This window comes from Mugil cephalus, chromosome 19 (genome assembly GCF_022458985.1).
Source record: "Mugil cephalus isolate CIBA_MC_2020 chromosome 19, CIBA_Mcephalus_1.1, whole genome shotgun sequence".
NCBI lineage: Eukaryota > Metazoa > Chordata > Actinopteri > Mugiliformes > Mugilidae > Mugil > Mugil cephalus.
Window position 1 is genome coordinate 5,429,066 of NC_061788.1, and position 18,666 is coordinate 5,447,731.

At 43.1% G+C, this 18,666-nt stretch overlaps 1 protein-coding gene across 2 annotated transcripts in view; it reads left to right on the forward strand.

The window, feature by feature from the left end:
- Positions 1-18,666, forward strand: part of fibcd1b (fibrinogen C domain containing 1b) — a 116,194-nt gene that overhangs the window by 22,938 nt on the left and 74,590 nt on the right. The window contains exons 2-3 of one of the 2 annotated variants that reach the window (XM_047570483.1): positions 8,325-8,408; positions 14,488-14,967. In XM_047570483.1, the coding sequence (XP_047426439.1) occupies positions 8,325-8,408; positions 14,488-14,967 (564 nt within the window). The remainder of the gene's footprint in view (positions 1-8,324; positions 8,409-14,487; positions 14,968-18,666) is intronic. The other variant, XM_047570484.1, reaches the window with a different exon arrangement.

The following is an 18,666-nucleotide window of genomic DNA, read 5'->3' on the forward strand; positions in this document are numbered from 1 at the left end:
TGCACACACACACAGACACAAACACACTTAAGGAGACGCAAAAGTGCTATTTGAGCTTCAAACATAAGTCATTCTGCAAGGTAGCTTTACCATGAAGTGTAGACGCCAGTATCTGTAACACGCATCTATTATTTATGAGCCCTGCACACACTGATGTATGCAAATGTATACATTAAGGATCGGCAGCTCCTCATTTCTACCTGTTAGAGGAAGTGTTTGCCTTCTTATCCTGCTGCTATTAAAATAGCAAGACTGTGGGGCGGGGATCCATCACGTCTGTTAATGGTGTCTGTGTGTGCATAAGGGGAATGTGCCCGACTGTGTTCGTGCGCCCCGGTGTGTGTGTGAACCTGGTGCACTTAACTGTGCGTGCAGCTGCAATCACGACTGTAAGTGGCCAGCAATTTCAAAAAGAGAAACTGAAGTGGGACTAGAAAGGAGGCAGGAAGACATGCAAGCCCGTGAAGTCGAGACGTGAAGAGTCCTTGATGAGAATCTTTTTGATTATTCCCGACAAAGGTAAAGCGAATAGCATCGTAATTACCACCTTGCTATTTTGCGGAAGCGTCCCCTTGTTTTGTGTGTGATGAAGCCGAATCAGCAAGGTTGGCCACTTCTGTTCATGAATTCATTCGCCGTGCAATAAGAATGTTTTTACTGTCGCAGTAAGTGCTGTTTTTGCATTTATAATTCCCATTAGAGTGCATGAATGCTGGATGTGTATCTGTGCGCGCCGGTGCTTCTGAGTCTTACGTCTTTGACATTATCCGTAGTCGCACTCAGAGCAGCCTCCTCGCTTGGCCCGCATCTTGCACATGAAACTTTAACTTCAAGTCAAGACAAGTCAGGTTTACTTGTGCTCTGTGCTCTAATATTGCATTCAGGGTCTCAGTTATACGACCACGGCACCGCCAGTTCCTGACCTCGCCAAAGTTCCTAAGTAGGAAGGAAAAAAAAAGAAAAAAAAAAATCCTTAAAAAATTAAGAAGAAATCTGTGAAATGGAATAGAGAGTTCAAAGGGAGGACAGAGTACTGTTTTCTGATAACTTATCGTGGCAGAAAGTGCAGTTAAGGAGAAGTTTAATTTAAAAGTAGCAACGTTGGTAGGGATGGGAATCTAGAACCAACTGGTTCCAACTGGTTCAGTTCATCGAAATGATTTGCCTTCATGCTTATCGATTCCCGGGAAACCGAAATGGTCCAAAGTAGGGCTGCACGATTCTGGAAAAAATGTGAATCACAATTTTTTTGCTTAGAATTGAGATCGCGATTCTTTGTTTTTTTTTTTACAAAATGTTTGGAATCGCGTGTTGTAAAGACGCCTTACCGTAAGCCGAGGGAGGACTCAGCAGCAGTGCTGCCTTTAGGGGCGCATGAAAAAATCTGCGAAGAAATTGGAGCATTTGTTTGTGATGCCGTTCGTGAAATAAAATACTTAAGAATCGTAGTGTTTCGAAATGAGATCACGTGCATTTGCGTTTCGACAACGCGATTTTTTAAAGATTTACCGTGCAGCTCTAGTCGAAGGTGTGACTTCGCTTCACCAGAAAGGGGCCGTGACAGCGCAACGTGCATCGTATGCAGCAGTGTAATTTCAAGCAAAGGCAGAAACACCACCAACATGATGAAGCATTTGTCAACAAGTGCTGCTAAGTCTCAGCAGAGCAGTGCTAGTGAACATCCAGTGACTCGAGCTCTTATCTCTTGTTAGGGTTAGGGTTAGGATCGATGAGCAGAATCGGTAATGGCATCGGTATCAATAAAATCTTGTCAATTTCCCTCCCTAGACATTAGGCTGAGCTTTTGATTAGTCAATAGAATGAAGCTATAGTGAAGGGCAACTTGACTTGTTTGAGTTTTTCCACTCATCAGAGTGGAATCTTAGTTGGTAATGAGCTGAAGACCAGTGATCTTTATTTATTATATATTGTCCACAACACCTGATAACTATATAATCCCTGTAGTTCATGTGTACTACATCTGCATATTTGGGGCTCTGCCTTATTTTGGCATAAACAAATGAATGTTCACAGATGGAAGTTCACAAGCCACCGCAGCCTCAGATCTGTGTCCTGGGAAAAGAGCTAACAATATAAAGCCACGTGAAATTGAAAGCCCCTTTTTCATTCTTGCCGTTTCACTTCACGCTTACAAAGAAGCCATTCTGACCTCACAGTGATTGTGTGCTTTATAACAGCAGCTGCGGTGATATGTTTTTGCATTCCAGTGTGCGTGCGTCTCAGGGACAGAGGGTGACAGACTCACTCTCTGTGCGTGCCCGATTGCGGCGTGAGCTCCAAGGACAGGCAGTGGAGGGTAGAGCGGGTGATTTGTCTCTTAGGATTGAACTCATCCCCCCCTCTGGTCTCCTGCAGGCCTCCCTTCCCTCTTCTGTCTCTGCACGCTGTCTTATTTTGAAGGTGAAGAGCATTTCTCTCAGTGTTTACATGCATTCGTTTTAGCTGATGCAGCTGATTGTGCTTTTCTGAATTTACACAGTTTGTGCTGTACGGTCACACAAGGACGCGCACCTCCAGCCAGAGGACGCTCAGATTCACACAAAGATATTGTATGCTAAACAGAGTGAGACGCAACAGACAATGTGTTCTTTTCCTTTAGGCCAGTGGAACATAATACAAATATTGCTCCAAATCCTGCATATCTTTAGATTTATTTTTATATTATTAAACATTAACACAAAATCCGGCATTCAAAACACCGGTTAGCTTCAGTTTACAACGCAAATTCACTTCAGGCATTTCTGCCAACTGATTGGCTACTCTAACTGTGGTGTGTTTGTTTTCTTTTGGCCAGAGGCCAGTTGTGATAAGGTGTGCAGAAAGAATATTTTGTCTGAAGTAGCTAAACTGCGAGCCCCTGCAACCAATCAGCAAAGCACAGGAAATTCTCTGAAGCCGAACAAAACAGCCCCAAAAGACCCTTGTGGGCACCTCTCAATAGCTGTTCCTCTGTTCAACGACACCAAAAAAAAAAAGCAAGTCATAAGTTAGTATAAATAGAATCTGAGCAGAAGGCAAAAGAAAAGAGACTGGTGTAGTTCTACCATTATATGTCCCATATTAGCTCATGTTAGCATTGTTAGAAAATCCCAGTATCCCTCCCGGTGGCCCGTGTAATCATTATTTCTGCCCCCGTGGCCAAGTAATCCAAAAAAAAGTGTTGTCAGCCATCAGCTCATACAGGGAATAGACCCTTTGAAGTCCCTAAAAGCTGCTATGCTGGTCATCAACATCCACAATGGCGGAAAATATCCAGACCCAAATCTCTGTGGTCTGCAGAACAGGATACAGACACTGGCAAAGCAAACAACTCTCCTATCAGCAGCATTCAGCAGTCCATGCAACTGCTTTTTTTTAAAGGTTATGATATTATTTAGTCTGATGTTTACTGTTATTGTTTTATGCTCAGTATTCCTTTGTGACAGAAAGTTTGACAGATGCTCTTATTAGGCTGGAATGCTAGCGCAAACAACCTAGCATGCACCAGCTATTAGCTAAAAGGTAACAAAATCTTCAAGAACTAACAGCTAATTTCTCCAAACTAGTTATGAGGGAAACACAACATAACAGGTCTCCAGTAATTCTTCATCAGTGTGCAGGAGATAATGACAAGTTATGTAACGGACCAGAATCTAGTTTGTAGATCTGGGCCCCATAGCTCAGATGCGAAGCTGCACAGGGAAAAGTGACTGATGACTGCGCACAGAACTCCAAGATCCACCCCCCCTCCAGTGAGTCTCACACTACAGATAAAAGATCCAGCAACTGTGTAGAAAACCTCCTCCTCTTTAGGTCGAAGCTCAAAAGATCTGCCACAACATTAAAACTACCAAACAGGGGAAGTAAATAACATTGAACCATCTTGTGACAGTTGAATGTTCTGCTGGGAAACTTTTGGACCTGGCATTCATTCATGTGGACGTAGACGTGTAGCACCCACCTAGACTAGACCATACACTCCCCACAGCATAGCAATGACACTCCTTGATGGTTGCAAAACAAACACAAAAACAGTTAAGGAACAACTCAAAAAACATGAAGAATAGCAAAAGACCCCAAACTGATCGAGTATCTGTGGGATGATCCACAGAGGCCCCTCCCCCTCAACCCGTAGGACCCAAAGGCCCCCACTAACAATATTCTGTGGGCAAACCACACCCATGTCTGCTGAGTCACAAGGAAGACGTACACAATATTAGTAAGGTGGTTATAATGTTATGCCTGATCGGTGTATGAGACCATACTGTCAAATGAATACAGATGGACAGAACTGATCAAATGAATGAAAACAGTCGGAAACAAAAATTTTACTTGGATAAGAACGGGATCATTGTGACCCACCGATAAGATCACTGTTTATGGGAAAAAAATATCAATCAAAGGAAATCAGGAAAATAGATAAATGGGACTGATCTTCATTTTTTTTTTTTTTTTTCTGTGACCTTCTGGAACCTGTATGAAGAATGCAAAAAAAGCAGGTGCCCCTGGACCTGCACAATAGTTCCCCATGGCCTGCTCATCAGAGAAAGAACGCTGAAAAAAGATTATGTGTAATTGTTAAAATTCCAAGAATATTTGCATTAGCGCTGGTTCTCAAACGGCCGCTCGCTCGTCTCCGTATGCTTGAGTATGTTTTATTTATCGCCCCTTGATGTATTTCCACTTGAATGTTGTCAGTGGGCTTGTAGAATAATTGTGAAATTAATTAATGGCTGTGATTTCATCTAAAGAAACTGTTTGTGAAGTACCTCATTAACATGTCAGTCTTGCGTTATATAATTAAGCCGATGCGATAATATGAAAAGTCCCTGAGACCTATTGTGGATTTAAAGGTGTTTTGCTTTTAATGTAAATTCGCTTTTGATGAGAAGCTGGAAAGCATGTTTTGGTGGGATGTCACAGCTCCATTCAGTCATCCGGGAGTATCTTTGAATTTTTGTTGTGGCTTTTCAGTGACAAAGCAACACCTATGTAGTGCACAAATAACAAGGCAGCGTCCTATATGAACCGCTGGTGCTTTTTTTTTTATTATTCTTCTTTGCTTTTTTTTTCTATCAGCCTTAGTCCCCTCATTTAGCAGTCTGCAAGTACCGTTAAATGATTAGTAAGCCCACAAGTGAATATATGCAAAGCCTCTTCCACTCCATCAGCTTAGAAGGCAGTAGGCTTAACACACCTTCCTGAAGTCCCAGTCACGCGCACTCACGCAAAGGTATTCTGCAAAGCGGGCGAATACATGCGACGGGAGCGACGCGTTCGAACTACCCAAATATTCCTCGACAGTGCTGGCATCCTCGTCTCAAAGATTTGCCTCCACTCGTGCGTCCGCGCGAGCGCGCCGTCATTCAGAAAGCTTGCACGTACACATCCAGGCACACCCGGGATAACTCTGAGCTCTTCCTGTCTTTCCAGACGTGCCTCATCAGATAGGATTCTGCTTCTAAGGTCCAACCAATAAAAAGCCCAAATATTCTATTAAGTGTAAATCCTCTCCGCCGGTGGAGCTTTTGGAGTCAGATTAAGACTAGACAAACACTGCCAAGCAGTCATGCCCACACCGGGACCACTGCCAACAAGAAGCCCCACAGATATTGGTGTGTCACTGTGCGTGTGCGGATGAGTGCGTGCGCGGGCTGCAAAGAACCCCGACGTGAGCGTTAGCAGGCCGAGGAATGAACAAACTAATGCTCTGATTCACGCCGCTCCAGCGTAGTGGGAGTGTCGGGAATCTGAGTGGGCTGCGGCTGCGACGCGCAACCTCCCTTCCGCAATCGTGCGCTCACGTGCGAGCGTGTGCATGTTTTTCCCGCCCTTGCGGCCTCTCGCAAAGAAACGGCACACCTGGGTTTTTGGACGAACATGTTTGTGTCCTCCTGCAGCAGCAGTAAACACGTGCAGCTATTTTCATTGGGTTTTTATTTTTTTCCCGAACACATACAAATTGATTTATTTGGCTTTGCTGTGTAGTTGACTTGCTATTTTGTTAGCCTTATCACTGTGGAGTCTGTGTTTATTTAGTAATGTAGCTCTGTAGCTCCTCTGTGTACCGCAAGCACAGACAGCTGCAATGTTTTAGGCAGAAGAGACATAGATTTCTATCGCTGACCCTAAGGCTGCTCATTAGAATTCAGCACACCTCTCCCCAGTCCCTGCAACCCCTTAATTTTTTTCTCTCTTGCTGCCTACTTTTATTCCTTTCTTGCTGTCTTACACATTGGAAGAGAATGCTTAGAGCGAAGGGGTGAATTATTGGTCAGACCATCATAACAATGACTATGTGAGCTGCATGCATGGAAAGCACAACTGCACACACACACACACACACATATATATACTGCTACTGCTGTGTGTGTATATATATATATATATATGTATCACTCATACCTGCTGACATCTGAGAGACTTATAACAAACCAACGCTAACAGCTCCAAGGAGCTTTTAAGTCTCTTTCAAGCCTTATTATTTGTACAAGCCCACGCAATTAGTGCGTGGCTGTGTCTAAGCGCCCCCTCATTAGCCCCCCGCAGGCAGTCGTTGCCACATTAAGAAAAAAGTTTAATGATTAACCCATTGCACACAGTGTCGCAGCGCTCAGACAAAGCCAAATTGGTAAAACAGAGCAATTAACATTAACGGAGTTCTCAGCGGTTGTAGCGGTAGGTACAAAGGTACAAAAAACACATATATTGAACATGCGTTCCGTCGTGTTGACGTGTCTGCTGGATGCCTGCAGTTATTTGCTCATCCGCAAGCACAGTAGCCAGAAGCCAAAGCTTGTCTTCTTTAATCTCCGCACCCCGACGGTTGAGATTTAGCTTTATTGGAGCCTTCACACACTGCTGCTGATGTTAGAAGAGACGGACGGGTGTCATGTAACAAGTGTAAAGAGCATGTTTAGTCACAGCGCACATGCACATTCTGATGCATTAATTGCTCATGTTTGCTGCATCCACTCCTGGGTTTTACACCGTCAGAGTGACATTTGGGCAAGTTAGGAGATTTCTTTGTGAGGCTGCTTGAGGGTTGGGATTTGGTTTTAGGATAAAGGATATAATTAGTTTGTGTTTAGGTTTAGGGTTAGGGTTAGGCACTTACTTGAGATGGTTAAGGTTAGGGTGAGGGGCTTGGGAATGCATTACGTCAATAAATGTCCTCACAAAGATAGCCATGCGAGCATGTGCTGTCGTGCAGCTATCTTTCAGAGGAATAGTTTGAATTTTATACCAATCTTGTGAGTTAGGACATTTGTGAGGGTCACTCACTTGAGATGGTTAAGGTTAGGTTAGAGTAAGGGGCTTGGGAATGGATTATGCCAATGAATGTCCTCACAAAGCTTGTCACTCCGGTGCAGCTGTCTTTCTGAGGACCAGTTTGAGTTTTACACCATCGAAATGAGGACATAATGCAAAGTGGGGACATTTTGACCTGGTCCTCGCTGCTTGAGGATTAAGGCTTGGTTTCAGATGTGCAGTTAGGTTATGGTTGGGGTAAGAGGCTCGTGGAATGCATTACATCAATGAATGTCCTCACAAAGATAGCCATACGAGCGTATGCGTGTGTTTGTGGCGGTGTTATTGTCCCAGGCTAATTGAGCAATTCCACAGTGGGAGCAGCAGTGTTTAAGGTCACCGAACGACGTGCTCTCCTGGTTAGAAACCTCCTCCAGTTAGAAAGCTCCCGCTTTCATAATTACTCTGCTTTTATCAGTGCAGGAGCAACAGAAGAGCCACGCGTAGACAAATGCGATGTACGCACATAGGCACACATAGCGACGCGAGTAATGTTCAGATATTCGATGCGAACACCCACATTCACCTGCACGAGTGAACGCTCGCACATGGCTTACCCACTCTCACTCGATTAAATGTTCTTTTTTGTTTTAGTTTATTTGAAGTAGGTGGGAGGAAACTACTGAGGGCGTTTCAAAGCCATCTCTGGAAAGATGCGTTGAGCTTGTGACAAACTGCTGGATTCGGTTATACCTTGAGATGTACAGATGCCTGTTTAAACCTGTCAGTGTGCGCATTTGCGTGCAGACGGTTGTAACTTATCGGCCCGATTTATCTCTTAACAATGATTTCATGTTGGATTTGATGGTTTGGATTAGAAAATGCGCTTTGATGTTTCAGTTATTTAAATGCACATCCAAAAACCCCTGTCTGTCTGTCTGTCTCTGTGTGTGTGTATGTGTGCACATGTGCTGTACGTAAGCGTCTTTGTGCACATGTGCTTGCATGCTTGATTGCACATGTGACCTGAACAAACCCCAACACTGGTGGCCCTGTCTGTTTGTCCCACGCAGACGTTCTGTGAATGTGTGCCCAGCTCCTCCCAACTCAAACATCGCTGGTCAGACTCAGAAACTGCCAGGGAGACTCCGGCCAAGGTAAGGCCCTGTCACCACGACATGTACTGTACGCACAGACACACACCACCGGCAAGTGCTTTACTCTCGTGGGATTTCAGAATTTTACATATTTGACGCATAGAGCGAAATATTACTTGTGCCTGTCTTGTGCATAGGTCTTCAACGGGGCTACGTGACCCCTAGGGGTTCACGGAGGTACTGCAGGGGTGGAGTCGCAAAATTTTTGGTTGATTCAACATTTTTTATATATATATTTTTAAATATTCTCCTACAATTTCCCCCTCAAACACCCTACTGTTGCACAGGTTTGGAATAAAAATTAATATTTGACTTTGTGTATTATTTGAATAGGTTAATATTGAATGCAAAACAATGATAATAATGTAAATTTATAAGTTTAATATAGAACATATATAGCCAAAATACCAATTTGTTTGTCCAGTAACTGATTAATTAATTGAGTATTTCACTTAGCTCCATTTTGGTGTATGAGCTTGATTTTCCTGAAACAAAGTCTAAGTTGCAGCAAACACTGAACTGTCTAGAAGTAGGTGAACGACTCCTGGGATAGAAACTATTCAATCTGAATAAACGCGGCATTATACATTTTAAATCCCTTTATTGTTTCTTGCTTGGTGCGTGCACTGCTGTGCATATTTAACTTTCCTCTCCTGTCGGTAAAAACAGGAGAACGCAATGAACAGGGACTCGCTCACCTGTGGAGGAGATTAGGCATCGCCGCAAATTTTATTTTCATCGCAATCCGCTTTCTCACTGCTTCGGTAATGGCGGTACAAAGGATTATAGCTTATTGCACTTTACATTTTGCCACTGAGCAGCGGCGGTGACACAACCTCAGCTCAAGTATCCAGACACACGAGAATTAGATGGATTAGGGCCCTGCCGACTCTCGGAACTGAGCGCCGCTATCACGGCTACAGCGGGGAAGGGGGAGGCTTGATTGCATGGCAGAATTTGGGAGGGATCTGCATTGAATGCTAATGTGAGGAGGGGCGCTGAAGCCGCAGGGGAATGAAACGAAGGTGGAGTTGGTTGAAAATCGCTCTTTTTGAGATGGTTTGTGCATGCCGTGGATGCCTGTTCACCTTTTAAATATACGCTCGCCCCACCCTGTGTCGTCCTGTGCAGAATCCGGACAATGCGGCAGCACGAATGCACGCATCAGTTTGTGACAGCACGTGTGTGTGTGTGTTTGTGTTTCAGAGGCAGGGGGGGGGAGAAAAAAATAAAAGAAGAGAGAAGCAGCTTGTAAGAGTTCTGCTGATTTTCTGCTTATCTAATGAGGAGACAAAGCCTTTCGTCCAAGAACTGTCTGCCAGTTCTTCCGCGTGGGAGGACAACACCATTTCCATGGAGAGGAATTCTCTCTGATTCTCTACCGCTCCTTTTCTGTGTATCCGTCAGAATCCCCCCGTTGTCCTTTCCAATCCTACGGTGTGGCATTAGTCGAGACAGGAGAGGATCTGAGCGTCTGCCACTAATTACAGAGTGGGCTCCTGCTGCAAGATTGAGAGACTCATTTGCAAAATAAATAAATAAATAAACGGGCGGCTCGCATCCCATTCTCAGTGTCATTACCCCTCCGCAGCTCTGGAGCTGACCGCAGAGATCCTTTATTCTTTCTCGACATATGTTTTCCTTTTACTGAGCGTGATATAAATATTGTCTGCTCCTAACACTTTTTTTTTTTCATTTCATTCTCTGACTTTATGTCAGTCTGACCTCAGGAAAAGTCACAGTTGTATTGAACCCAGCATGTTGCTGGTCCAGTAGCTTTTTGCTACCATTTCTCTCCAAGCCAATGTTTGCAGCCGAATCATTTCAACATTTTTTTGTGACCTAAGACTGTTCTCCTATAAAAGACATCCCCATAGTCCCATAGTGAATTTGACACATTATTACAGTCAACTGTGGTCGTGTGACTGAGCATAATTTGTTTCAGCAAATGCCCCAAAAAGCCCATGTGGCTGTAATGATTGTGAATGGAGCAAAAAGAGGATGTCATGGGAACGTTAGGGTGTCAAGAGTTAGAGGAAGTCTGGGTGGATAGATGGGTTAACAAAGCACTGGACAGTAACACAGGAGCCAATCTTTTTCTCTGAGATTACTCCTATAAAAGACACCTCAAAAGTCATTAGTGATTATGACTCATAAGGGAAGTGGAGGAAGTCTAGCTGGATAGTCACAAAACATCTGAGGTTTCTTTTCACCATGACCATCCTTTTATGTTAATTGGTGTCTATCATTGTAATCAGAACCATGACGAAGGTCCTCTAACCTTAACAAAAAACACACCACGATCTTTCTGAAATCAGTCATTTACGTTAACCTCCTGAGATTCGAGCTTTTATATGCTCTACGTTTTTAGTTTCTCCACGGTATTTGGGATTAGTAGGACCTAAGACGTATATAAGCATCGTCTTTGAACAGGAAGTAGTAGCTTTTGGGGGAAAAATTGTCCTCATATGCGGATTATTTCATTATTTGTATTATAATAATGTCACCGTATGTGTGACAAAATATAAAACTGTTTATTTTAATACCTGAACGTGGCTGAGCAAAGACAAAACAATGAAGTCCCAACGTCCCCAAACGAGTACTTGCTGATTGGCAATGTTGTAGCGTGTTGCTATTGATAAATTAATTCATCATATCAAAGCAGAAGCATTAATGAGAATAAATAAATACGTTTCAGCCTTAAAACTCAATGACATTTTCTATCTCATCAACTTTCGTTCTGTGATCGTCTGTAGAATGAATCCTGTTTTTACACTAACCAGTGTGTTGACCCTTTGCTACCACTAAATGGCAGACTTACACGTCCACTAATGAGGACAACGGGTTTAAATGAAGCAGAATAAGCTGCAATAAAACCTAAAACTTAATGTCCCTATACGAGGACGCAGAGTCTAAGGAGGACTTGCAGTTTATCCACTGCACCCTTATCTTTCTTTAGCCGTCTTCATTTTGGTGTTATTTGTGCAATTTCTGCACCTTATCCAAAACTGTTTTATACTTTGTGGCTTAGAAGGGTTATATCTGGGACCATTACATATGTGAAAAGCTCTGTTTACTGCTCCTTTATGTATATTCTCGAGCGCGTATGTCCTTTATGTCTGCGCGCGTGTCTCTTTATCATCATAACCGGGGCCATCGTATATCTTAACCATGTTAACAGTCAGTGTGCTAGCAATGAATATTTTTAGTGCGCCGCCAATGATTGCTTCCACTGATGTCTTGGCCCGCCGGCGACAGGGCTCGGGGAGACGGTTCACTGCTGCCGTTCGGTAGCGTGAGGCCATTATAAACATTATCTACTGCACAGACACCCTCGCTGTATAAACATCCACACAAACACACACACAGCCAAACCCAGTCACGCGGTCCAAAATCACTGAGCTGCACCTGCACCCATACACGCCGGTGAGGAAAAAACAAAAAAAAAAAAAACGAAACAAGATTTCATAGTGAAGTCAAGGTTTACATGTTGAGTTAGAGCAAGGAGACAAAGAAATGTTATGTGCGGCAAAACTCCCCCTGGAGCTCTTTTCTGTGATGGTGTATCTGGGTGGAGAAAAAAAACAAAACAACAACAAAAAAAAAAGAACACAGGAAGCTTCTGACAAGCAATGCTTCAGTTTTTTCATGCGCGATATGTGCATGTTGACTATGTGTCTGTAGCTCGCATCTACAGGAAAGAATTAAATTAAATATGCATGCATGCCTCAGACATTTATTGGCCAAGACTGTATGCTGCGTAGCCATCGTCTCTGTGTCCAGTCCAGTATACGTTACATGTGCATGTGCTGTACAAACTATATAGATTATGTATGCATGTGTATGTGTGTTTGTGTGCTCATGTATACAGCAACCTAGTTGGACATATAGAGCCTCGGGGCAGTCTGCAGCGGTGATGCTTGCATATGTGAAAATGGTGTCCGAAAAACAACAATCACATTAAAAAAAACACACAAACAAAAAAAAAAAACAAAGTGTAATGCATGTATTAAATCAGTTTACTCAATAGATTTCTCCAAAAGCTTTTATGTATTTCAGGATTAAAAATAACAAATCGACAAAATATGCATTATATGATTGAAATGGCTGAGAATATCTGTTTTTTTTGTAAACATAAAAAGCAAAGTCGTACAGCAGGGACTCATAAGAATTTGCTCACTGGCTTCAGCTGACATATTTGATCGCCCGTGTGCGTCGCGGGTGAAGCCACATGGGTGCAAACAGGGTTCATAAAAGACAACCGTCCTCAGACCCCAAGTCAACTTCATGACTTGACCGTGGTGGGCTATAACTTCCTCCAGACTCACTCCCGTTTTCGTTTAATTAATACTTCGCTCTGCTCTACCCCCACCACGTCCAAGGAAATGCTTGATTATACAGCACTTGTTTATTTTATTTTTTCACAACACTCACAGTAACACGGGACGCTTTACGGAGCAGTTGGCATGGCAACTGGTGGTCGCCATTATGTCGCATCCTGTTTCTATAGCATCAAATAAAGACATGAACATGCATCAACACTATATTAACTACCTCAACTGACAAAGACCATCCTTGAAATTATTTTACATATTATTTTACACGTATTTTAGTGTTTTGAGGGGGTGGAGCTTATGAGTTATACTGCAGCCAGTCACCAGGGGGAGCTCTACTTGCTTTGTTCTGTCATTCATCTTTACACAGTCTATGGTATAGACTAGCAGTGCGATTCCAGGGTCAAAGCTTAAGGGGGAGGGGGTTTAAAAGCTATCATTTGGTTTAAAAAAATAAGGAAAATAAATTGTATTTAAATGAGTAGATGAGGTGGGAACAATAAGTGCAAAACAAACTAATAAGATATGAAGGCAACCCTGCCTAAGAGATAATTCTATCCTTTGTCTCTCCTTTTGGACTGAACAGACCCTGCAGACTGTTTTTCAACTCAGTTTAGAGGTCCTTGTGCACCCCTAAAAACGGGCCAGACACTCCTATGACGTGTGCTAATAATTTGCGGTGTACACCTCCACATTGTTTGGGCAGTTACAACTCCTTTATTTATTTATTTTTTTATGTTGTCGTCCCAAAGACTGTGGGTAAACAAAGTTTATAGGAGTACTTCCAGAAAAAAAAAACACAATTGATTTTTTTCACATTAAAGGAACCATAAACCTCCCTCATAAAGCAGACCATTAGCTGTCTATTAGTGTGCTTCACTGTGCTTGTACCCCCAATTTGCATATTAATGCGCTCGCTCTCACCTCCACATACAAACAGAGAAAGCAGGCGCACACTCACACACATCAGCCCACAGATTTTCGTCCACGTGTGGGTTTAAAAAATGGAAATAAAAAAATAAATAAATAAACAGTGAGAGATCAATTGGTGATTCATTTGGAGGACAGTATGGGGAAGCAAGGTATTGTTAATCATGCACAGGTGGGCCATATCGCTCTCTTACGAGCTCTCTTGACCTGAGTGGAAAAACCGAGCTGGATCCTAAAGGGCCATCATACAAACCTTTTATGGTCTGGTTAATGGAGACATCCTTACCGGTAGAGTTCTGCCTTTTTCCTCTTAAGAGGATTCTGCTCTTTCATTTACATCCTATTGGCCGTCTGAGTCATATTTGCTTTACTTTCCTTTACTCGCGACCGGGCTTTTTATTGTTTTTCCTTCCTGTCTCAAATGGAAAAAGGAACATTTCCCCCGACAGACAGGTCTCAAGCTCTTTCTCCACGCCACGGCACCCCCCGCCACCACGGCTGCTCTAAAGACACGCAGCGTGTTTGAACAGAAATTGTTTATTTCCTTTGTTTTAGAAGATTTGCAAAAAGAGTGACATTTGAATACAATCCGGCTACATAAATCATCCAAAACGTCATTCTGACCGATGGGAATGCGGTTATATCACGTAGCTTTGTACGTTTAAAGCGGTGGTCAAAAACTCCAGCGTGATAGATGGAAGTAATTTCCTTTCGAACAAAAGCAGGTGTTTTGATGTAAAAGCAATTGTGGCGCTAATACATTCCTTTTTCTCTTCCTTCCTCATGTCTTCTCCGCCCTCCACCCTCGCTTCCAGAGGATGAGCTGCAGCTACCTGCTCTGCACCATCCTGCTCTTCGTGGCCGTGCTGCTGGCCGTCACCGTAACCGGCACCATCCTTTTCATGAATCACTACCAGGCCCCACCCATGTCCGACGGCCTCCCGCACATTTCCACTAACCAGGATGAGGCCAACGCCCTGGTCACCGTCGAGAGGGGTGACGGCTCCCGCATCAACATCTTCATCGACCCCAACTGCCCCGACTACAACAGTAACTTTTTGCGCCTGGAGGGCGTGCAGACCTCGCTGCTCCACTCGCTCACCGACCACGACTCTGACCTGAAGTCGGTGAAGGGCCAGGATCGGGCCCTGCTCGTCAGCCTGGCGGAGGAGGTGGCCAAGCTGTCGGCCCACGCGGGGCAACTGAAAATGGACTATGAATCGCTACGCAGGGGGCAGGGAAACCTGGGGCAGGACCTGAACACGCTACAGACGGAACAGGGGCGCCTCATACAGGTGAGACACACGGAAAGATCTTCTGAGGTCAGAGTCGTTAGTGTAGTATAATTTACGATGCCGCTGTAAATTAAATTCACTTATCCGGTATTGTTCCTCTCCTCCTATCCCTTCCACAGTGTTGTGTAATTTTCCATTCATCAAGGTTACCAGTGGCTCGTTTGAAAGTCTCCTACATCAAACGCTCGGGAGCGGTGGCCATGTTTTCATCTTGGCACCTCGCTGTGAATGGTTCCCATTTGTTTTTCTTTTTGTCTGTAAACCAAAGAAGAAGTAATGTACCAGCAATTCGCAGGCTATTGTTTCAGCATGTGAAGCAAAAAAAAAAAAAAAAGGTTTAATTTTTTTTAATTTCTTTAGTTTTTAATCACTGAACCTAACGATCAGCTGAGCAGTAAAAACAAGGGAGCTGAATCCAGTGTGAGTCACAGCGGAAGTCACGACTCTTAAGTACTGCGCGGAGCTGCTCAAGGACTGGATTGCGGAACGCCTATCAATATGCATCGATTGCGAGGCCACCTCACGGCACGCGACAGCCCACTGGACTTGAGGGATTTCTGTTGGTTTTATTTAGTCCCTTCCCTTTCGTGCCTGCAAAATCCAAATACCATCATTAGTCACTAATCTGATGCCAACTCGCCAGTGTCAGGTTCTTTTTCCACCGCACGAGCCCAGTAACGGCTAAATTAAAGTGCAAATAGGGCTGACTTTCTGCTGAGTGTAACCCGTTCAGTGTGGTGTTTGAAGAAGAAGTCACCGGGGGAGAAGGAGCGCCCATCACGATTCAAGAAACAGAACGACTCACGCATTAATTCAGTCGGATAAAATAATGTTTCCCTGGATGCGTAAGTCCGACTTCACTTAGGATGAAAACATAATTAGACTCCATTTGGTTTCACACTGTCCACATTGATTTATTGACTAATCACTTCCTAAATGCGCGTGGAAAATCTTCACACCAAAAGCTCTTTTAATTTCGGCCCATCAGGCTAAGTCTCTCTGTTCCTCAGTAAATAGATTTCATAGCTGCCAGCCGCACGGCTCAAACAACTGACTGCATTCTCCTTCTGTCAATCCTTTTCTTTAAGCCAGACCTCTATAGCTCACGGTTCAGCATTGTTTGGAAATCACTCAAAAACTCCCTGGATGGGTTTGCTGTGCTTCCGTGGGCTAAAGAAACCATGTGCGCTGATTTGGTAGCACTGTAGACTCTGTAGCGAGCGGTCCATTCCCTTTGCTACCGTCAATGCTTGGTGTAGGTGGCATTGTGCAGTGGGCACCGAGGCTAAGTGGAGGTGGTACCGGCAGCTTTGTTACTCCAGGTGATTGATTTCCTCTTCGCAGGCGAGGCATGCGGTTTGCACATCCGCTGTTTTCTGCATGACACCGGGATGTGACTGTGTGATCTATGGGCCACCTGTAGCCAGGACTTCTGATTTATACAACGGCACAAAACTGACTGAGCCGGTGTTAGTAATGGCTCCGTGTGCACCTCAGCACCCCCGAAGAACAGTTTCACTCTGCCAAATAGGAAGAAACCTTTTCCACATTCCCCCGAGGCGATGCGCAGGAGAATCTGATTTCAGTGGGTTTAGGACCGATCTGTTTTTATTATACAAAAAACCGACACATTCATTTTTCACGGGGAGCACTCCCAGCGTCAAATGGAAGGGTACAGCAAAGCCTACGTATTTGCATTCAAATAAATCACCCTGATGGGAGAGGCTGGTAAAATAGAGGGATATGGGCAACACGTAAAGCTGATGGTTAGGTTTCAGAGTGATGGACAGCTCGAAGTCAGGAAAGTCATATAAACACTTCCCTTAATTTGAAATACGAAATGCATAAGACCTGATAGAGTGTCTCAAATCGCTTTACTCCAGTTCAGTTGGACTCCATCTTGTCACTTGTTCTTATTAAGAAGTAACTTTTACATGGCAATAAATGACGCACAAAAATAAATAATTTGTACAAATCGTGTTACGACCTGCAGCGATTTTAACTAGAGATCAGTTACAAAAATAAATTACTCATGCTGATGATTTCTATTTTGCTATCAGGTGAGACATGGTCCTCTCCATGCTCTTCACATTCAACCATAACTTTATCCACACTGATTAGGGCAATTACGTGAACCAACCGCCCAAAGACACGTGCACTGCAAGAGCCCTGGGGGTGCCGGAGGGGACGTAAGAGATAGCATGCAACATTACTCAACACGTTACTCATATATGCTCTTAGCTCACACCCTGCTAGCTCTTATTAACACAACATGCAACACTTTAATGTGCTTTTTATTTTATTCATTTATCTTTTGTAAGCTACAGTATAGATTCATATATTCTTGTTATTCTAGATGTATTATTTTAACTGGTTTCTACTATGCCCCAGTATGCCATTGTGCTTCTTTTTGCCCCTTCTTTTTATTTGTTTCTAAATATTAGAGGCCCCCGAGCAGAGCCCTGGGGGACTCCGCTTCGCTCAATCTGGTCTGATTCAGAAATACAGTTCGTAATGTCAAGTTAGAACTTTAAATGATTGAGGACAATATTAAATAGCCCAAAGCCACCTATTTAATACCCTAACTAGTGAAATCTCAGAGCGTACAAGTTAGCCTAAAAGCAGCATTATAACAAAAATAAAACTTGTCGAAGTTGTTCCCACATAAAGTTATCCAGCCAGTCCCACTTCTCTGCCTTCTTCAAATGACTAATAGTCAAAAAGGTGGACTTTGACAAACTTTATCCATCCACAAGGGAAATAGCTTGCGCCTTAAAACAAAATAAATAATGAAATAAATACAATAGAATATAATATTAAAATGAACAAGAGATAAAATATAGCTATAAATAAATGGTATATACATAGGAAGGATGATGGCAAGTTGCAATATTATGGATGGAGTTATGAACATTACATAATCACAAATGATGTAAATTCAAGCTAATTTTTCAAAATAAAATCTAATCCCCAGTCGGGTGTGTTGATGTTGAGAAATAAAAGTATAGACAATCACGACCTGAAGTTATGCAATACTTAAAAAAAAAATATTCTCCCATCAGAATTCACATATTCCACTGTCTCGACCATATAGAGGTAAAGGCTGCCAGGCAGAGCATGACTTACTCATTCCCTTGAACTGCAGGTCACGATTTAAAATGAATTATGTGCCTGTGGAATATTAATGCTGGACGAGTGACACCCACAACCTCCGTTAAGGATCCGGGGGCGAATCGCTGCTGCTGCGGAATAGAAAACCATATTGCCTCAAGATGTTCATTCTGGTTGACGCAAGTCCTTTGAGTACTCGAGAAAGTATAATCATGTGTATTGTTGATACAAACAACTCAAAAACCTCAGTGAGAATGGCTAATGATGGAAGTCACATAAAATATGGAAACCTAATTCGACAAATGGGTAGCTTCAAAGAAACACATCTCTAATTCAAAGTAAGAAAGCAAGAAAGAAAAAGCATCTGAATCACTGTTATTACAAATGGATGGAAGTCTAAGTATATTGTTAGAAATAAACATGTTTCTCCCAAAGTAATAAGCAACTCGACTTTAAATAATCCTTAAGATTCATTTTAATATAAATGTGTTCTTGTTAAATATAGTAATATTTTTTAAAAAAAGACAGCATACAGATGAAACAGAGGATGGAAGATGAACAACACACTTATTGATCCACGTGCAAGAG